This window comes from Diadema antillarum, unplaced genomic scaffold (genome assembly GCF_040938485.1).
Source record: "Diadema antillarum isolate AM-2024a unplaced genomic scaffold, OU_Dant_1.0 scf00000017, whole genome shotgun sequence".
Lineage (NCBI taxonomy): Eukaryota > Metazoa > Echinodermata > Echinoidea > Diadematoida > Diadematidae > Diadema > Diadema antillarum.
In genome coordinates, this window is record NW_027270906.1 from 2,737,034 (window position 1) to 2,753,434 (window position 16,401).

A 16,401-nucleotide genomic window follows, 5' to 3' on the forward strand; every position below is an offset into this window, starting at 1 on the left:
GCGCATAAGATTTGTGTATGTTTTTGTTTGTGCTGGTTTCATCTCGCATGAAATCTGTGAAAATATCCACACTGCAAAAAATATGCACTTCTACAGTATCGTAATTAAGGTGTCACGCTTCTATGACCATAGTTCAGGTAGACTACAAGGGGCAGCATTCTCTAATGCATGATAAACTGGTTCCTATCTTGTCTTGAAGGTCTAAGGGAACATGTCCAGCAGGCACAACGGCCACTCCAAGAAGGCGCGATGGGTGGTGAGCGCCTCCGACACATCTCTGCGAACCATCAACCCCATCAGAGGAATTGTGGATGGAATGAAGCTGGAGCCGAACCCCGAGAAAGATATCATTGCCCTTTCCATTGGTGAGTGATGCTCCCATAGAAGCCATGGGGCATTACAATCTACATTTACAGTTACAGCATTTCAGATGCTGCATGAGAAGAAAATTATGTTTCAGAACAGATTGCCTTTGTATATCTTTAAAATCGTAAGAAAGGTAGTACCAAACACATCTTAAATGCCAATAAACGTTAAGATTTCATACCCCATCTAGGACCCCGTTTACAGCGCGAGGCTCGGCCGCGGCTCAACCACGGCAGATTCTTGGTACCTTGACCCAATGATTGTCAAGTTAGATTCAGTTTTGTAAATGTGGCATGTTTTGTGGTAAAGAAATTTTTGCAAATATATTTTCATATATTTCCAGGAGATGTCAAATTACATACATAAATAGTTTCAGCTGCAAAATTAGAAAAGAGTAAAGTTCACTTAAATTTGAAAAAGAAAAAAAAAATGATATTCCTACAAAAATTGTCCACTCTCGCAGTAAATTGCAAAGGTGCTTATTTGAGCTCGGATCTTCGCTGTTGGTTTTAATTAGCTGTATCAAGTGGGCTAAATTTTGCACACTTTAGACAAGTGGAAACAAACATTTTTACAATGTTGTCACATGTGCCTATGGGTTGCCTCATACATCACATGACCTTGGCTTTCATTGTTAGTTTTGTTTTGACAGAATGTGGCTACACAGGGGAATTTTGTCATAGTCATGTACGGTATTAGTATTACTTTCCATCCGGGTTTGGTTACGTCAGACGACATTTCCCATTTTGTTTGTTTACGCAGCAGTTGTATGAATTCTGGATGTTCACGCCTTCCTGAATTCACGTAATTAGTCAAGAAGGGAGCCATACCATGATACCAGGAACTGATGCAGTAGGAAGCTTGCTATAAAGTCCAAGGCAATGTTTTGTATTTCTTGTTTAGGGGATATTCATTCGTTGTTTTCAGAATGAGTTCAAATGTGATTATGATTTGCTGCACAATGATTTGATATTCATGTTGCCCGTTTGTAGCAAAGAGACAATTTCTGAACTTGGGATGCAGTTGAATGCAACATTAAAAGCATAATTTACCATTTGCAGATGAAACAGAAACCCAGCAGTCGTGCTGTAGTGATAGGTTAGCATAAGTGATAGAATCAACCAATGCAAAAATTTGAACCAGTATAATCGATGTTAAGTATTGTTAAATACACAAAATGTTAATAATGTCTATAGTAGAAATGTTTCCAGATTAAACCATGTACAGTTATGGTTTCATGAGAAAAATAGTGATATCTCCTTAAATATTTTAGGCTTTATAGCAAAAATTTTACATGGTAGGATGTTTTGTGATACAACTGACATACACATATATGCATCAAAAGTGATATCTTTAACATTTTTTTTTTTAAAATCACTGTTCCTAAATGTAAACAGGACCTTTAAGCTACTGTAAATGATATTTGCATCAATAGACACTGACCAATAAACAGCTGTGTTCAATAGCAAAGGCAGTCACATAGAAAGTACGCGGAGCTGTTCATGGATCGCTCTGTGTTTCCCACCATGCAGGCGATCCGACAAAGTTTGGTAACCTGGAGCCCAGTGATGTAGTGGTCGACGCTGTGAGCGCATCGCTGAAGTCTGGAAAGAACAATGGCTACAGTCCGTCAGTCGGTAAATCAAGAAATGAAATCTACCATTAGTACATGTGTGGCTTCAGTGAGATATTTATAGCCCTACTGTGACAACACAAATTGTTAAAGGGATCTACAGTTCTGGTTGAGACCTAATTTCAGGTTTCTAACATTTTTAGGTGACATAATGAGAAATCTCATATGAAATATGAAAGAGCATGCAATTTTATGAGGAATTCAATGTTTATTCGATAAAAATTGGTTTTGAAATGGCTGAGATATCCAAAAAAGAACGATTCTAATAAATTGTGGGACCCACACTTTGTAATGATCGCTTTGTTTTACTTTGTTTTTGGATGTTTCAGTTATTCCAAACCCGATTTTCATCAAATAAACTTTGAATTCCTCTTAAAATGGTATGCTCTGTGCTATATCATAAGTGTTTTCTTGGTGTCTTGCAAAAATTTGAAAGCCTATTTCTCATCTCAACCAAAACTGTACTATCCCTTTAACTTACAGTTTGTGTCCATTGATGATGGCACATGGATTTCACCAAAATGTTAGAAATTCATAACAACTGATCTGATAGTCCATTTTTCCTCAAACTTTGCTAATGTGTCCTACTAATATTTGTGCATTCACTGAATCCATACAAATACACGTATGTGAGGTGAGTTCTCCTTTAAGATAGATATCTGTACCATTTGAATACAAGTCTCTATTGGCAATTCTTAGAAATTGTATCAGTGGTATGCCCATTGTACTGCCTTCATTATGTCTGTCACATTTATCTCATTCAGCAAAAGGTTTATTATGACACTAATTCTCAGGTTAATCAAAGTCTTCATAAATGTGGAAGACATTGATGACAGCAAGGGCATAAGTTGAAAGACAGGAGAAATGGATTTCTTCAAAATGCTTCACTGAAAAATTGTACAATTTCTAACTGAAATGTTTTTATGTTTGTATTGATGTGGATTTATTGTAGAAGAAACAAAAGACATGGATAATTCTCTGTCAGAGACATCATTTTTAACTTTCTGTAGATTTAGATTTTCATTGATCTTAAGATTAGATTTAGATTTTCATTGATCTTAAGATCTTGTGTTTGGGTAAATTTGCCTTGAGGGCATACGCTCAAAGAAGCCAATGTATACTACAGCCTAGTCATCAATATCGCTAGCTACAGGCAGCTGTGAGGCTGCATGGGAAACTGGCATGTGCTGTATGAATCATATTGACAATATTTTGCAAGTTATCTGTAAAAAAAAATGATGAGTGAGTTATTTTTAATGGATTGACTCAGATAGAGCATCTGGATGGTGTCAGGAATTCATTATCTTTGCAGGAAGTGACTCAGGGGTGTGAGGGAGACATGAATTTCTAGGCTGTGTGAACAGCAACTTCTGTCGAAAATTTGTTTTGTCTCCCGTAACGTCAAGATGAAGATTACGTTCGGGCTGCCAGATAAGAAGTTCAAATAGCATCTTTGATTAACCTCTAGTGAAAGATGCACATTTGAGAAGTAACATGACATCACAGTACCAGTAGTTACAGTACTTATCAGCCTATAGATTAGATCAAATGTTAACATCACAAGACTTGATCAAGTTGAAGAAAGGCTTCTTACATATGGTATGTAAATCGATGTCAACTTTGCACATGTATCAGAAAACTATAAAGATGACTTAATTCCCCTGTCTGCAGGTTATGTGGATGCCAGAGCAGCTGTTGCCAGAAAGTACTCCCACCCTAATGCTCCTCTCACTTCTGAGGTACGTATGAACATTCAGATATGCAAAGATAGGAATATAAGTATATGGGACTAACAAATTTCCCGTACCGGAGAGGATTTGGGGAAGATGGGGAGGAGATGGATTGGTACAAGTCTGTGATGAGGGGGTTTAGGGGGCACCGGAGAGCATTATTTTAATCATTAAGCTGTTGAAGTGCAGGAAACCATCTGTAATCATTGAAACAAGGTTAATCTTGGAGATGCTTTTAAATTAATTTATGTGCCCAGGCATTTGAGGTGCCTAGCCATTTTTCATGAGCATTTTGTAGTCGTTAATCTGCCCAAAGTTACCCTAGTCATATAGTTAGCAAACCTTTTTGGATGTAGCAATGTGCCTCAGTTCAACAAGAAGGCTATGGTGATACGATAGGGATTAGGGATATTTTTGTGCTGGTAGGTAATCTTTTCATGGTAATAAGTTTCTATACATCAAATGTCTTCTTGCATGAATTTAACTGTTCATTGCTGTGTATCATAGAGTATAACATGCTATCTTCCTTGGAACCCTTTGTTACATTACAATGATTTTCAAGTCGTAAAATTTCAGAATCCTATTAATTGCTAAATTTACCACTGCTTTAAAAATTGACAGTACATTCCGAAATAAGAATATTCTGTTTCTCTCTCAAACTGGTAACAGTGCATACACTTCTTATTTTTTTTTAGGTTTAGTGGATTAAACTTTTTCCTTCTAATCTTTCTTCCATGAAAAACTGCAGTGAAATTCATATGTGGCAATTTGTTAATGACAGGATGTTAGAAGTTTTGTGACAAAGTCACCTACACCTTCATGCCTCTCCTCATTTGCATGGTGCAGTAAAAAAAAAAATGTGAAGAGTTTGATCGTAAAACAACGTAACTCCATTCTTGCATTAATGCAAGTTGAGATATTTGCGATTAAACGTGCTGTTAAAAACCAAGAAAATTGTAAGAATCATAACTTCAAGTATATTCCTTGCTAAGTTACAAGTGAGGTACCATTGGAAAGGTTTTGTTTGGCTTTATCTAATGATGGCCTTACTTTGAAATGCTTGAAAATAACACCTAACCCATTTTGTGATCAAGGTCTTCATGTATTTACCATAATAATGATAATAATGCACAATATAAATTATTTATAAAGTACGTATCACATTAAATGTCTCTAAGGGCTAGGAAAAAGAAAAAGAAAAAAAAAGAAAGGAAGAAGGTACAGCTTCAGAATTGTTAGACATACATAACAACCAACAGCTGCATATGCTCAGACATGGGACTATTCAGTGAACAAATAAGTTTTTAACATAGATTAAATTTTGTCCACATCCATACTATATTCCCTTGTTTGTAGGATGTGATTCTGTCTTGTGGTTGCTCTGGAGCCCTGGATCTGGCCATTGGAGTGCTGGCAGATGCTGGTACGAACATACTGGTTCCCAAGCCAGGCTTTTCACTCTACACCACCCTATCAGGCTCATATGACATTGAGTATCGCCACTATGACTTGTTGGTGAGTAGTAGAAATAGTATGTGAAACACTTGAAGAAACTTGGCCATTGTGTGTAGTAGCCAACTTGTATGTTTTTACCAGGAGAACAGGAGGGGAAAACCCATGTTGCATGCCAGAAGTGCATTGTCATGAACAATATGTGCGCACAAAAAATAAAATAATGATAATAAATTGTATAACAGATTTTTTTAAAAATTGCATTTCAGATCAACTTAAAGATACTGTTTACTGTGGAAAGCAGTGATGTAAAAAATGTTTGAGATATCACATTTGATGCAGATGTGTAAGTCAGTTGTATCATAAAGCATCCTCCCAATAAAAAGCTTTTGCAGTAAAGCCTAAAATATAAGGAGATATCACTACTTTTGTCAATAAATCATAAACTGTAGACAGTTTAGGCTGGAAACATTTTTATTGTAACTATTGTTCACAATTTGTATATTTAACATACGTGCATTAATTATCATTTTTTAGTGGAAAATTGAGCAAGGAAAATAATGATAATAATAATAACTAGAGAAGCACTCTGAGAGCGCAGACCTCCGCCAAGCATGCAAATAATTTTCACCACTGATCTTGTTCTTCTATAGAGATATCAGTGATTTCTACCCATAAAAGTTGCCTGATTTCCCAATGAAGAGGCCTTTGTTACGTCATAAACCCTCAGCTGCATGGCGCGCCTTACCCCTGCAGAAACTAGAGCACACACTTTAGTGCGCGCAGGCAAACCTCAAATATGCGCAGCCTGAACTCCCAAGTTCATTGACCCTACCTGCCAAAATATCAAAAATCCTTCATAAATTCCCCCAAAATTCTCGGATCACTACCAAAAGTTAATCGTTTGTTACTTGTGTCATTCTCAACCTTTCCTGCAAGTTTCCTCTCAATCCGTTAACTACTTTTTGAATTATTTTGCACACGGACAAACTAACTAACAAACTAACGAACTAACTAACGAACGAACGAACAAACAAACCAACGGTAACGAAAACATAACCTCCTCCCTTGGTGGAGGTAATAATAATAATATGAACACTTGTAATGCGCCGGTATCCATCATGAATAGATGCTCATGGCGCAAGAAAGAGAGGCAGAATGGGATTCCATCGGGATTTGAACTTGAGACCTCCGGATCTAGCAATTCGGAGGTCTCGAGTTTGAATCCCGATGGAATCCCATTTTCTTTGCTCAATTTTCCACTAATAAATGATGTTCATTTCTGGTCAGTTTTTACTGTTTGTGTTTATTAATTATACTTGTTCAATATATTGCATCAGTTGTTTCTATCCCTAGATCACATTTTAGAGCTACAGTGTATTTTGAAGCACTAAATAAAGGAGGGTTTTTGTTTCATCTCAAAATGGTAAATTATACACCCACTTCACGCTCCCATGTGGAAATGTGTAAGAACCATGCAGGCACTCCTGTATTATCTTATTCTTTGTGTTTGTCCAGCCCTCAAAATCCTGGGAAGCAGACTTGGAAAACCTGGAGAGGCAAATTGATGAGAAAACGAGATGCATCGTGGTCAACAACCCGTCCAACCCCTGTGGCTCGGTCTACTCCAAAGAACACATGCTTGACATTATCAACAGTGAGTATAGCATCTATGGAACATGAACGGGTGGTCTGTTAGGAATGTGCGGTTCATATGTGTAGAGTTGATGGAAGCATAAAGTACTGTGGAATGTAGATGAGATGGTTTGGTAGTTGCATGTGGTAAACTGTGAATGTTTACAAAGGTATTTGGCACTGTGCCAGCTAATAAATATGGTAAAGTGATAGTCTGCCTAATGGGTTTATCTATGCACATGATGTCAGGGAACGGTATGGAGTTCTCTACTGTCTGAAAGGTGGTGCTTGTTCAGCTCTAACTCTGTAAATATATGCATAAACAAACATTATCTGTGAATAGACACCTGACTTTGACATGTGCTGGTAGACAGATGGATAGATAGGTATTAGTAGATAGATAGATAGATAGATAGATAGATAGATAGATAGATAGATAGATAGATAGATAGATAGACAGATAGACAGATAGATGGGTAGATAGATTGATGGACAGATGATAGATTGGTTGATCGAGTGATAGATGATAGATAGATAGATAAATAGATAGATAGATATAGATAGATAGATAGATAGATAGACAGATAGATAGATAAATGTATCAGGGTTCGATGTTGATGGTGGCCCAGTAAAAATTGGTGTTGTTCCACCCAACTGATCTTTATTCGTGGCCAGATCAGGCAACTAAGATTCAAAATGGAATTGTTACCTTTGCTTTTATTTTGGGCCGCTTCATATTTTTTTCCTGCCACCAACATGTCAAATTCAAAGATTTTAGTGGCCGCAAACGGACCATTAGATAAAAAAGTTAGTGTCGAGCAGTGGATGTGTAGATAGATTACAGATGAATAAATGATAGATAGATAGATAACATTGTAGCTGGTAGGTAAAGGGGAAAAAAGTAGATAAATAGATACCAGGTCAGTACCTAGATGAGTAGCATGATATACATACAGGCAGACAAAAAGCAGATAGATCAGAGATGAAATTTTGAATTCATAGATTAATGTGCAGACGGAAACATTGTAAGGTACATATTTAGGTTTATAATTGAATACATATGTATGTAGATGCATTGAGATTGAGCACAATCCATTATATAAATGTCATACAATGCTGGACTTTCATAATAGTCCAAAGTACTACCATCATCATCTTGATGGAGTTAAATGTTTGCTGCCCTCTATCAGTTGCCAACAAGCATTGCCTCCCCATCGTGTCTGATGAGGTGTATGCCGACATGGTGTTCAGTGGGAACACGTTCTATTCCATGGCATCCTTGGCTACAAAGACACCCGTCCTCACCTGTGGTGGTATCGCAAAGAGGTGAGTTCCTCCGTTCATCCATTACACCTTCTTCATAGCATAGCTGCCAAGTCTACCGGTTTCTGCAGGAGTCCTGAAAATGTCAGTAGGGAGCTTTAGATTTGCGATGTGGACGTTTAAACGACGATTGCGTTCACAGTTCTCTTCTCTTCCTGCGTTGTTTTGCATAGTAGCTGGAGATTATGGGAAAACGCAGCCTGTACAAAGTAAAATGACTCCCCAATCTGATCACATCAACTAACTCTCTGCGTCGTGAACATCTGCAGACGCTAAAATGGCCCAGAACCAACGGTGAAAACTCAAACGACACAAGATGAATTTTGATAAGCGATTTTGCGTATGTGCAGAACAGGTTCTTTTTTCCTCCAAACGCCCATGTCGCGAAATCTAAAGCTCTCTAATATCTTTCTATGTCTAGATAAGAGGATACTAATATGCGATATTTTTGCCCATTGAAATTCATATAATATGCCAATATGTCTCTTTTGATATTACACTTTGGATGTCCCTGAGTTGTATGTGAGAATATTGGAAGTTCTGCTTTAGCCACATTATTACAAGTGACTGTTAGTTCTCCTTTATCAATTTTGACTGTCTACAAAGTCATAAATTCATGTCTTATTTTGTAGATTTTTTATCACATTCAGGACAGATTATCTCCTAGTGTTGTAGTGTTTTATCTTGTCTTTATTTGAATTCTTTTATTATGCTATTGTTAATGTTAATATACGTATCATTGTTACTTTGTTTCCATTAGATTTCTGTGCCCTGGCTGGCGTCTAGGCTGGGTACTCATCCATGATCCCATTGGGGCTTTCGATGAGGAGGTGAGTACGTGCAACACTTCATTCTGATAGTGCTTCACTTAGAATATTTCTTCTGTTTTCAAGCTGTGCCTTGCTCGATGTCATGTATGGGTTTTTTCTTTCCTTCTTTATTTTTGGAAGCTAATTGGATCTAACAGCAGGCAGGTTTCCTTTCTTAAGCCTTGACAAAATGTCTGTATGGTATTTAATGTATGCATCTGGGAAATTATTTATTGCCATGTTATTTTCTCACAAAGTATGTAAACAACAGCAGCAACAACATTAATAATGAAAATGGTAATTATAATAATAGTAATAATTATAATACTAATCATTTGATAATAATAATAATAATGATAATAATAATAATAATAGCAATGTATATATTTTGAAAGTTGATTTCATAGTTGATTATATTGTACCATACAGAAACAATAAAATGAAATGAAATGAAATAATGATAATAATGATAATAATAATGATAATAATAATGATAATAGTATGATGATCCTCTTTATCCAAGGTAGCATCTTCAGTGTTGACACTGTTCTACCAGAGGGCCCTACTACTATCATTACCCTAGCATTGCCAGGGAATGACTTACCTATTTATACACCTGGATCAAGAGGGACCAATGGGTAAAATCATCTTGTCCAAGGACAAAAGCACTGAACAATCTCCAAATTCAAGTCCTGCAAAAGAAAACTAGGAGTCTTATCCACTATGCCACAAGGCCCCCCTTTGCCTATCTTTCTATCTCTGATTATAGTGGCATATCAATCTGGTATGTTGTGAAGGTAGCAAAAAATGTTTATGATCAGTATCTCTCCATACATTTAAGTTGTCTGATTGCTGAATACTCTTCTGCTTGTTGTTATGCTGGTACGTAGGTTCGGCTTGGTCTCTTCCGACTGTCGACAAAAATCCTGGGTCCCTGCACTGTCATCCAGAGTGCCCTACCAACCATCTTGGAGAAGACACCAGACAGTTTCCATGACAACACAGTGGAAATTTTACAGGTACATGTATGTTTCCTGAGTGCCTCCTGAAATGAACTTAGAGGTTCAACTCAACTCCATATTCAGAGCTACTTTAATTGAAAGATAGAATGAAATCAAATAGAATGGCTTTAACATCGTCAAACTCAGATGTAATATTACAAAGTTGTGGGATTAGAACATTTTCTGTGTCACGAAAGCAGTGATAGTGGTTGGAGTCATATGAGCAAATAGTTTACATGATGCCGTCATGTCATATGTGCCTCATTTGTTTGCGCACAAATCTTCACTAAATTCCCTTTTTCACCATGAAATCAATGTGGGAAAATGCTTCCGTAGTATCAAATAATTGTTGTGTTTTGTCAACCTCACTATGTCTGTTTTTGTTTTTTTTTATGGGGAGGGGGAGGAGGAATTGTAGTAGAATCATTGAAAAAAAATAAAAAATATGTATATATATATATTTCTATATTGCTTCTGTGTTCAAACCAATGGGACAGTTGTACTGTGGTGAGATCGTCAGTTATATAAATTTCATATGAATTTCCAACCAATATCAGTATTCCATGAAAGCATGTGATACTGTATATTTCATAACTTTCATATTTATTATATCTGTTTTTTCTGAAACTTCTACAATGATATTTCTCACTCTCTACATGTAACAGAGGAATGCTGAGATCTGTTACCGCTTCTTTAAATCGACACCAGGCTTGAACCCCATCATGCCCAAGGGCTCTATGTATCTCATGGTGAGTGTAACTTCGGTTGAGTTCATGCAATTTTTAAGGTCAGAAACGCAAACAGGAATTGTGATTTGAAACGCCGACATGAAACGTTTGCTGTGAGATAGTGTTCATGCTATTTTTCATCTGCGCTGTTCTACCTCAACTCAGGATCAGTCATTGTGCAGGGTACTGCGCAGTTTGACCCAGGAGGCATAGGTCAGCTTAGATGTGCTGTTTTCACACAAACCCAGAAGTCAGCTAGAATATGGTGTCATAGAATCATGATTGAAAACTCCATTGTATTTATGCAATTTCAGCAAAGCTCATTCTCGCAGAATCATGATTCTAAATGCACCTTTTTCAGCATTTCATATGTTGTCATATTGAAACACATTTATTTTTATGACACATGAAATATTACATGAATGGCACAATATTTTCAACCAAATTTGTTTCAAAATGTGATGGGGGGGGGGGGGGAGGGGGGATTGAGGGGGGAATGGAGCATGAATGCAGCCTGTTTGCCACATTAACATGAAAAATCTTTAGACTGATGATGTCACTCAGATATGGCACCGACATCCACAATTTCTTTATGAGGGTAGGGTTTCTTCTGCGACAATGAAAGTTAATATTGTTGCTTCATCCACTCACGCCAAAAGGGTCCCTGTATTTCATCTTTGTTTTCAAATTGTTCTGCCAGTTCAGTGAAGTAGAGTGTTTACGTATGGTAGACCTCCATTTTCTGATGCTAGTTTTAAAAGTTAGTGGAGGTATTTACAACTTCATCCCTCCCTTTGATAGAAGTTTAGTATTAATTCTGAGTTAATTTCTTGTTATTATGACAACGGTGGATTTCAGTTATCATTTATTGTGCATGTAGGCACAACTTGTAAGTATGTTATATTCCACCTTTGATTTGGAAGTACTCATATTATGTGTTGTTGTTTTTTTCTGTAAAAATGTATTGTGATTACTTGAAACAATTAAAAAAGAAGAAATAAATGAATATCATGAGAGAAGAGGAAGTTAGATTGAAAATGACGTGATGTAACACATAATTTAATGATGGATGTTCTCAAAATTTATGTGACATAGTACTAGTAGCTCATGTGACATTAATGAAGAAAAACTGTAAGGTTACCTTCGGTTGTGGTCAATGGTGGAGCACAAGAATCTGTAACAGCCCCTTTCTTTTATGCCTTGGAACACAGAGTGGCATCGACATCAACGACTTCCAAGGGTTCGTGGACGACATGGAGTTTGTGCAGTGTCTGATGTCGGAGGAATCTGTCTTCTGTCTCCCAGGAAAAGTATGTTTGCAGTTCCTGGGGATTTTAGAATACTTTCCCTTTTTGTCCCCGCCGAACGAGTTCGAGCAGGGGACTATGAAACGGGCTCTGCACGTGTGTGTGTCCGTGTGTCCGTCCGTGCGTGTGTATGTGTGTGCGTCCGTGTGTGATCAAAATGTTCAATTTGCTACTTCTCTGTCATTTATGAGCCAATTTTGATTCTGTTTGCTTTATATGATAGCACTACATGGGAGCTTGAAACTTCTACACGGAATTTCACTTGTGACCTTTGACCTTGACCTTTGACCTATATTGTACATTTTGCTACAAAATGCTACTCCTTCGCCATTTCTAACCCGATTTCGATTCCGTGTGCTTTATGTGATGGCACTAGGTGAGGGCTTCAAAACTTCTACACAGAATTTTGACCTTTGACTTCTCTGACCTTCGACCTTGATTTTTGTCCTATATTGTACATTTTGCTACAAAATGCTACTCCTTCGCCATTTCTAACCCGACTTCGATTCCGTTTGCTTTATGTGATGGCACTAGGTGAGGGATTCAAAACTTCTACACAGAATTTTGACCTTTGACTTCTTTGACCTGTGACCTTGATTTTTGACCTATATTGTACATTTTGCTACAAAATGCTACTCCTTCGCCATTTCTAACCCGACTTCGATTCCGTTTGCTTTATGTGATGGCACTAGGTGAGGGCTTCAAAACTTCTACACAGAATTTTGACCTTTGACTTCTTTGACCTTTGACCTTTGACCTTGATTTTTGACCTATATTGTACATTTTGCTACAAAATGCTACTCCTTCGCCATTTCTAACCCGACTTCGATTCCGTTTGCTTTATGTGATGGCACTAGATGAGGGCTTCAAAACTTCTACACAGAATTTTGACCTTTGACTTCTTTGACCTTTGACTTTGATTTTTGACCTATATTGTACATTGGCTACAAAATGCTACTCCGCCATTTCTAACCCGATTTCGATTCCGTTTGCTTTATGTGATGGCACTAGGTGAGGGCTTCAAAACTTGTACACAGAATTTTGACCTTTGACTTCTTTGACCTTTGACCTTGATTTTTTACCTATATTGTACATTTTGCTACAAAATGCTACTTCCGGCGGGGACATATATTGCGCACCGCGTAATTTCTACTTTTCCTTGTTGTAATGATGATGATGATTGATGATGATGGTAATGATAATAATGATAATAATAATAATAATAATAATGATAGTGATGATTATGATAATAATAATAACAATAATTATAATAATAATGATAATAATAATAATAATAACAATAATAATAATAACAATAATTATAATAATAATGATAATGATATTGATAAAAATATATCCCAAAGAGGATTCCCTATCATCCAAAGAGAGATGTGACAGTGTTAAATCTGGAATGTCTGTGTGACTCTCAATGTCATTCTGTTGATTGACACAGCGTCATTCTCACCTCTCCTGTCTTCCCTTCCCACAGTGCTTTGAGTATCCAAACTTCTTCCGGGTCGTTCTCTGCGTACCTGAGGAGAAGACTGAGGAAGCATGCAAGAGAATCCAGGAATTCTGCAAGAGGCATTACGTCGGCAAGAAGAGGACGAATGGAGAAGTGGAGGAGATGTAGTGTGCTTTTTGCTGGGAAGCCAAAAGTCAGGTGATCTAAAGGGCTTGCTGTCATGTGACCAGAGCACAGAGAAAAATATTGACGGGAGTGTGACCGCTACTCATGTGTGGTGTAGGAGAGCAGCATAGCTTAGTTTGTTTGCTTGCCTTGGCTGTTTCCTTGAAGTGCAGTCTGTGTTCATGCTCCTAGCTGGTTCTGGTAGCTTTGTTTCTTCAATACTCATCCCACTTTTGCTTCCTATCAACCTGTTTTGATTTGGAGATGGCGATTTGTGTAGTTCTTCCACGTGTTGTGCTAATCTTATCATTCAGGAATTTTCTTTGGTGGTGTGGCGATTAAAACCTGCGTTGGGGACATAAGGACGTCTGTTCATTACATGCTGTGAATTGTTATTCATGTTGCTAAATTGATTTTTCTGTATTCAGAAACCATGTTTCACAACTATGATCAGATCCTCATCACTTTATAGGGATTGAGATTGTTTGTGATGCAATAAGATCATGCATTGTTGAAACATCCTGTGCATAGAAATTGAAACTAGTCTATGAAAAAAAAAATAGAAGCAAAACAAGTTCGGAGAGATTACAGAGAGTTGTTTTTTTTTGCATGAGATTTAATAAGGGTGCTATTTAAAGGGAAAAAAGATAAAGAACGAAATCAAAGACATGAAATAAAGATAAAATTGCCATGGTGAAATATTTCTTTGTGCATCTCTGTCTTGACGTGAACCATAGTTTATATATCTTTGCTTGTAAATATCATATACTGTAAATTTTGTCATCAAATAAATTATTTTTATCTCGTGACATCCTGTGCTTGGTGCAGACAATAGCTGTGGTGAGTTCATTCTGAAATGCAAATATTGTGTACAAGTTTGCAATGGATTTGCAATAGTCTCTCATGTTTGAAAGTGAAGGGTACCTTAGGGGAATTTCTTTGAAATATGTGTGTATAGTTAAATCTGTTTTACTCGACTTTTCTCTGTCACTGAATTGGTTTTATATCTCATACCTCCACCAATGGCACACTTTCAGTGCAGTATTGACAGCCATTAGCATAGAGAGAAAAGTTAAATTTTTCATAGCACTCTTAGCACAATTTAGCTATGTAAAAGGAAGATATTCACAACTCATAAAGATTTATGATGAATTCAGAGGCAGCTTTGGTTCTGTCTAGCTCACTGCTTCCTCTCTAGATTCATTGGGAGACTGTAGGATATGTATCATGATGAGATCGTGTTGCTAGAGATCATAACCTCAGCAATTCTCCCTATTGCATATAGCCAATATCAAGCTATATCACCTTCCGATTTCCGATATTTCATCGATCGCTCTTGGGACGTATACTTCCGGTTTTGCAGTTTACCCATGTCACGTCCGTCATCTATGGATATTTTACCATAATTTCATTGTTTTGCATCATCGGCCCAGCATTGGGGCACTTCGCAGAAGAATCCCAATCATCAGATGTAAAGTTACAGATTAGAAAATAACTCCATTATTCGACAGATTATAAGACAGAATTTGATATGTTCTGTGAATACAAGTACTTCGGCGTTCAATGTGCATAAAAGCGTACATTTCCGCATCGCGCGTTCATAACAGAAAGTTTATATCCTAAGAGTTAAAGGTAAAAAAATTAGAGCGCCACACGTGTTCAGATTCGGAGAGCTATATGCGGTAGGGAGATTTATCCTGCGAGTATGCAGATTTGCAGTACAGTCCAGTCGCTGTCTTCTGGTTATGTAATTCAAGCCTTTCACCCACTTATTCAAGCAATTCTAAACGTACATATAGTATGTATGTATGGTATTTTAAAATTAAGACTGCATGATGGCACACAAACAAAAGATGTGGCTATCTGAAAACATAAGCAATCAAAACTGATTCAAGTTTCCTATTTTGCCAAGTGGTAAGAATATAAATCTGCGATACCATGTATGTATCTTTTGTAGGTGATTAATGATTCAGTATTATTTATAATAAGTGGCATTATTGTCTGACTTATACAAGCATGATTTAGAATGGAATCATACAAATAGTTACGTTTTATTCAACATAGTGTTAAAAATTAATCAGCAAATGAAGTGATAATGTTCCATCTGCATTTGACAGACGAAAGAATTTCTCAATCCTTTTGTAGGAGAAGAAAGAAAATGTATTTAGAATCAACTGGATGCAGTGCTTCATTGAAACTGCTCATCCATTTTTTGATTTGAAGTTTTCCACGTACATCGCAGCATGGTGAATCAACTAATACTGTCATGTAGAACTTTATTCTTTCTCAAAAAGTTTGTCTTCCTCCAAAACTCAAGTAGTGAGTTTGTATTTCAGCCTTACTAGTATTGATATATTGTATTCCCTTCTTGTGGGTTCGAAGTTTGGTAATGTTCTGTTACTAGCCATACTTTTATTACATTTCATTTCGTTTTTATTCATATCAATAAGAAAAGACATGATCAGATATACATGATATTAAATATAATTCCAGCACAAGTATCAGGTACTAAATACATATATATCCAGTGTTTTTAAAAGCAGAGTGCATGTATGTGATGTAGCTCAGCAAGGGTTGGGAAATATAACAATGTGACCATCAGGTCACAGGACCATAGACAGGTAACATTAAGTAAATACCATGGTATCTGATGCTTCTATCAATTTAGTTTTCACAATTTTTTTTGGTGGTTTTATTTGTGATTCAATACTTGTGATGACATCTCAAACTAGATTATAGAATGTTGCAATGCTGTCAATCACTTTAAAGTACTGTATACCTCAAGTA

At 36.9% G+C, this 16,401-nt stretch overlaps 1 protein-coding gene across 1 annotated transcript; it reads left to right on the plus strand.

Annotated features, from left to right (window-relative positions):
* The first annotated feature begins 205 nt into the window (after positions 1-205).
* Positions 206-16,186, plus strand: LOC139726493 (tyrosine aminotransferase-like). The gene is made up of 11 exons (XM_071637450.1): positions 206-365; positions 1,899-2,003; positions 3,671-3,738; positions 5,086-5,244; positions 6,700-6,838; positions 8,007-8,142; positions 8,900-8,969; positions 9,839-9,967; positions 10,615-10,698; positions 11,889-11,987; positions 13,474-16,186. The coding sequence occupies exons 1-11, from the start codon at positions 212-214 to the stop codon at positions 13,615-13,617; spliced, it is 1,287 nt and encodes a 428-aa protein (XP_071493551.1). The 5' UTR covers positions 206-211; the 3' UTR covers positions 13,618-16,186.
* Positions 16,187-16,401: the final 215 nt, after the last annotated feature.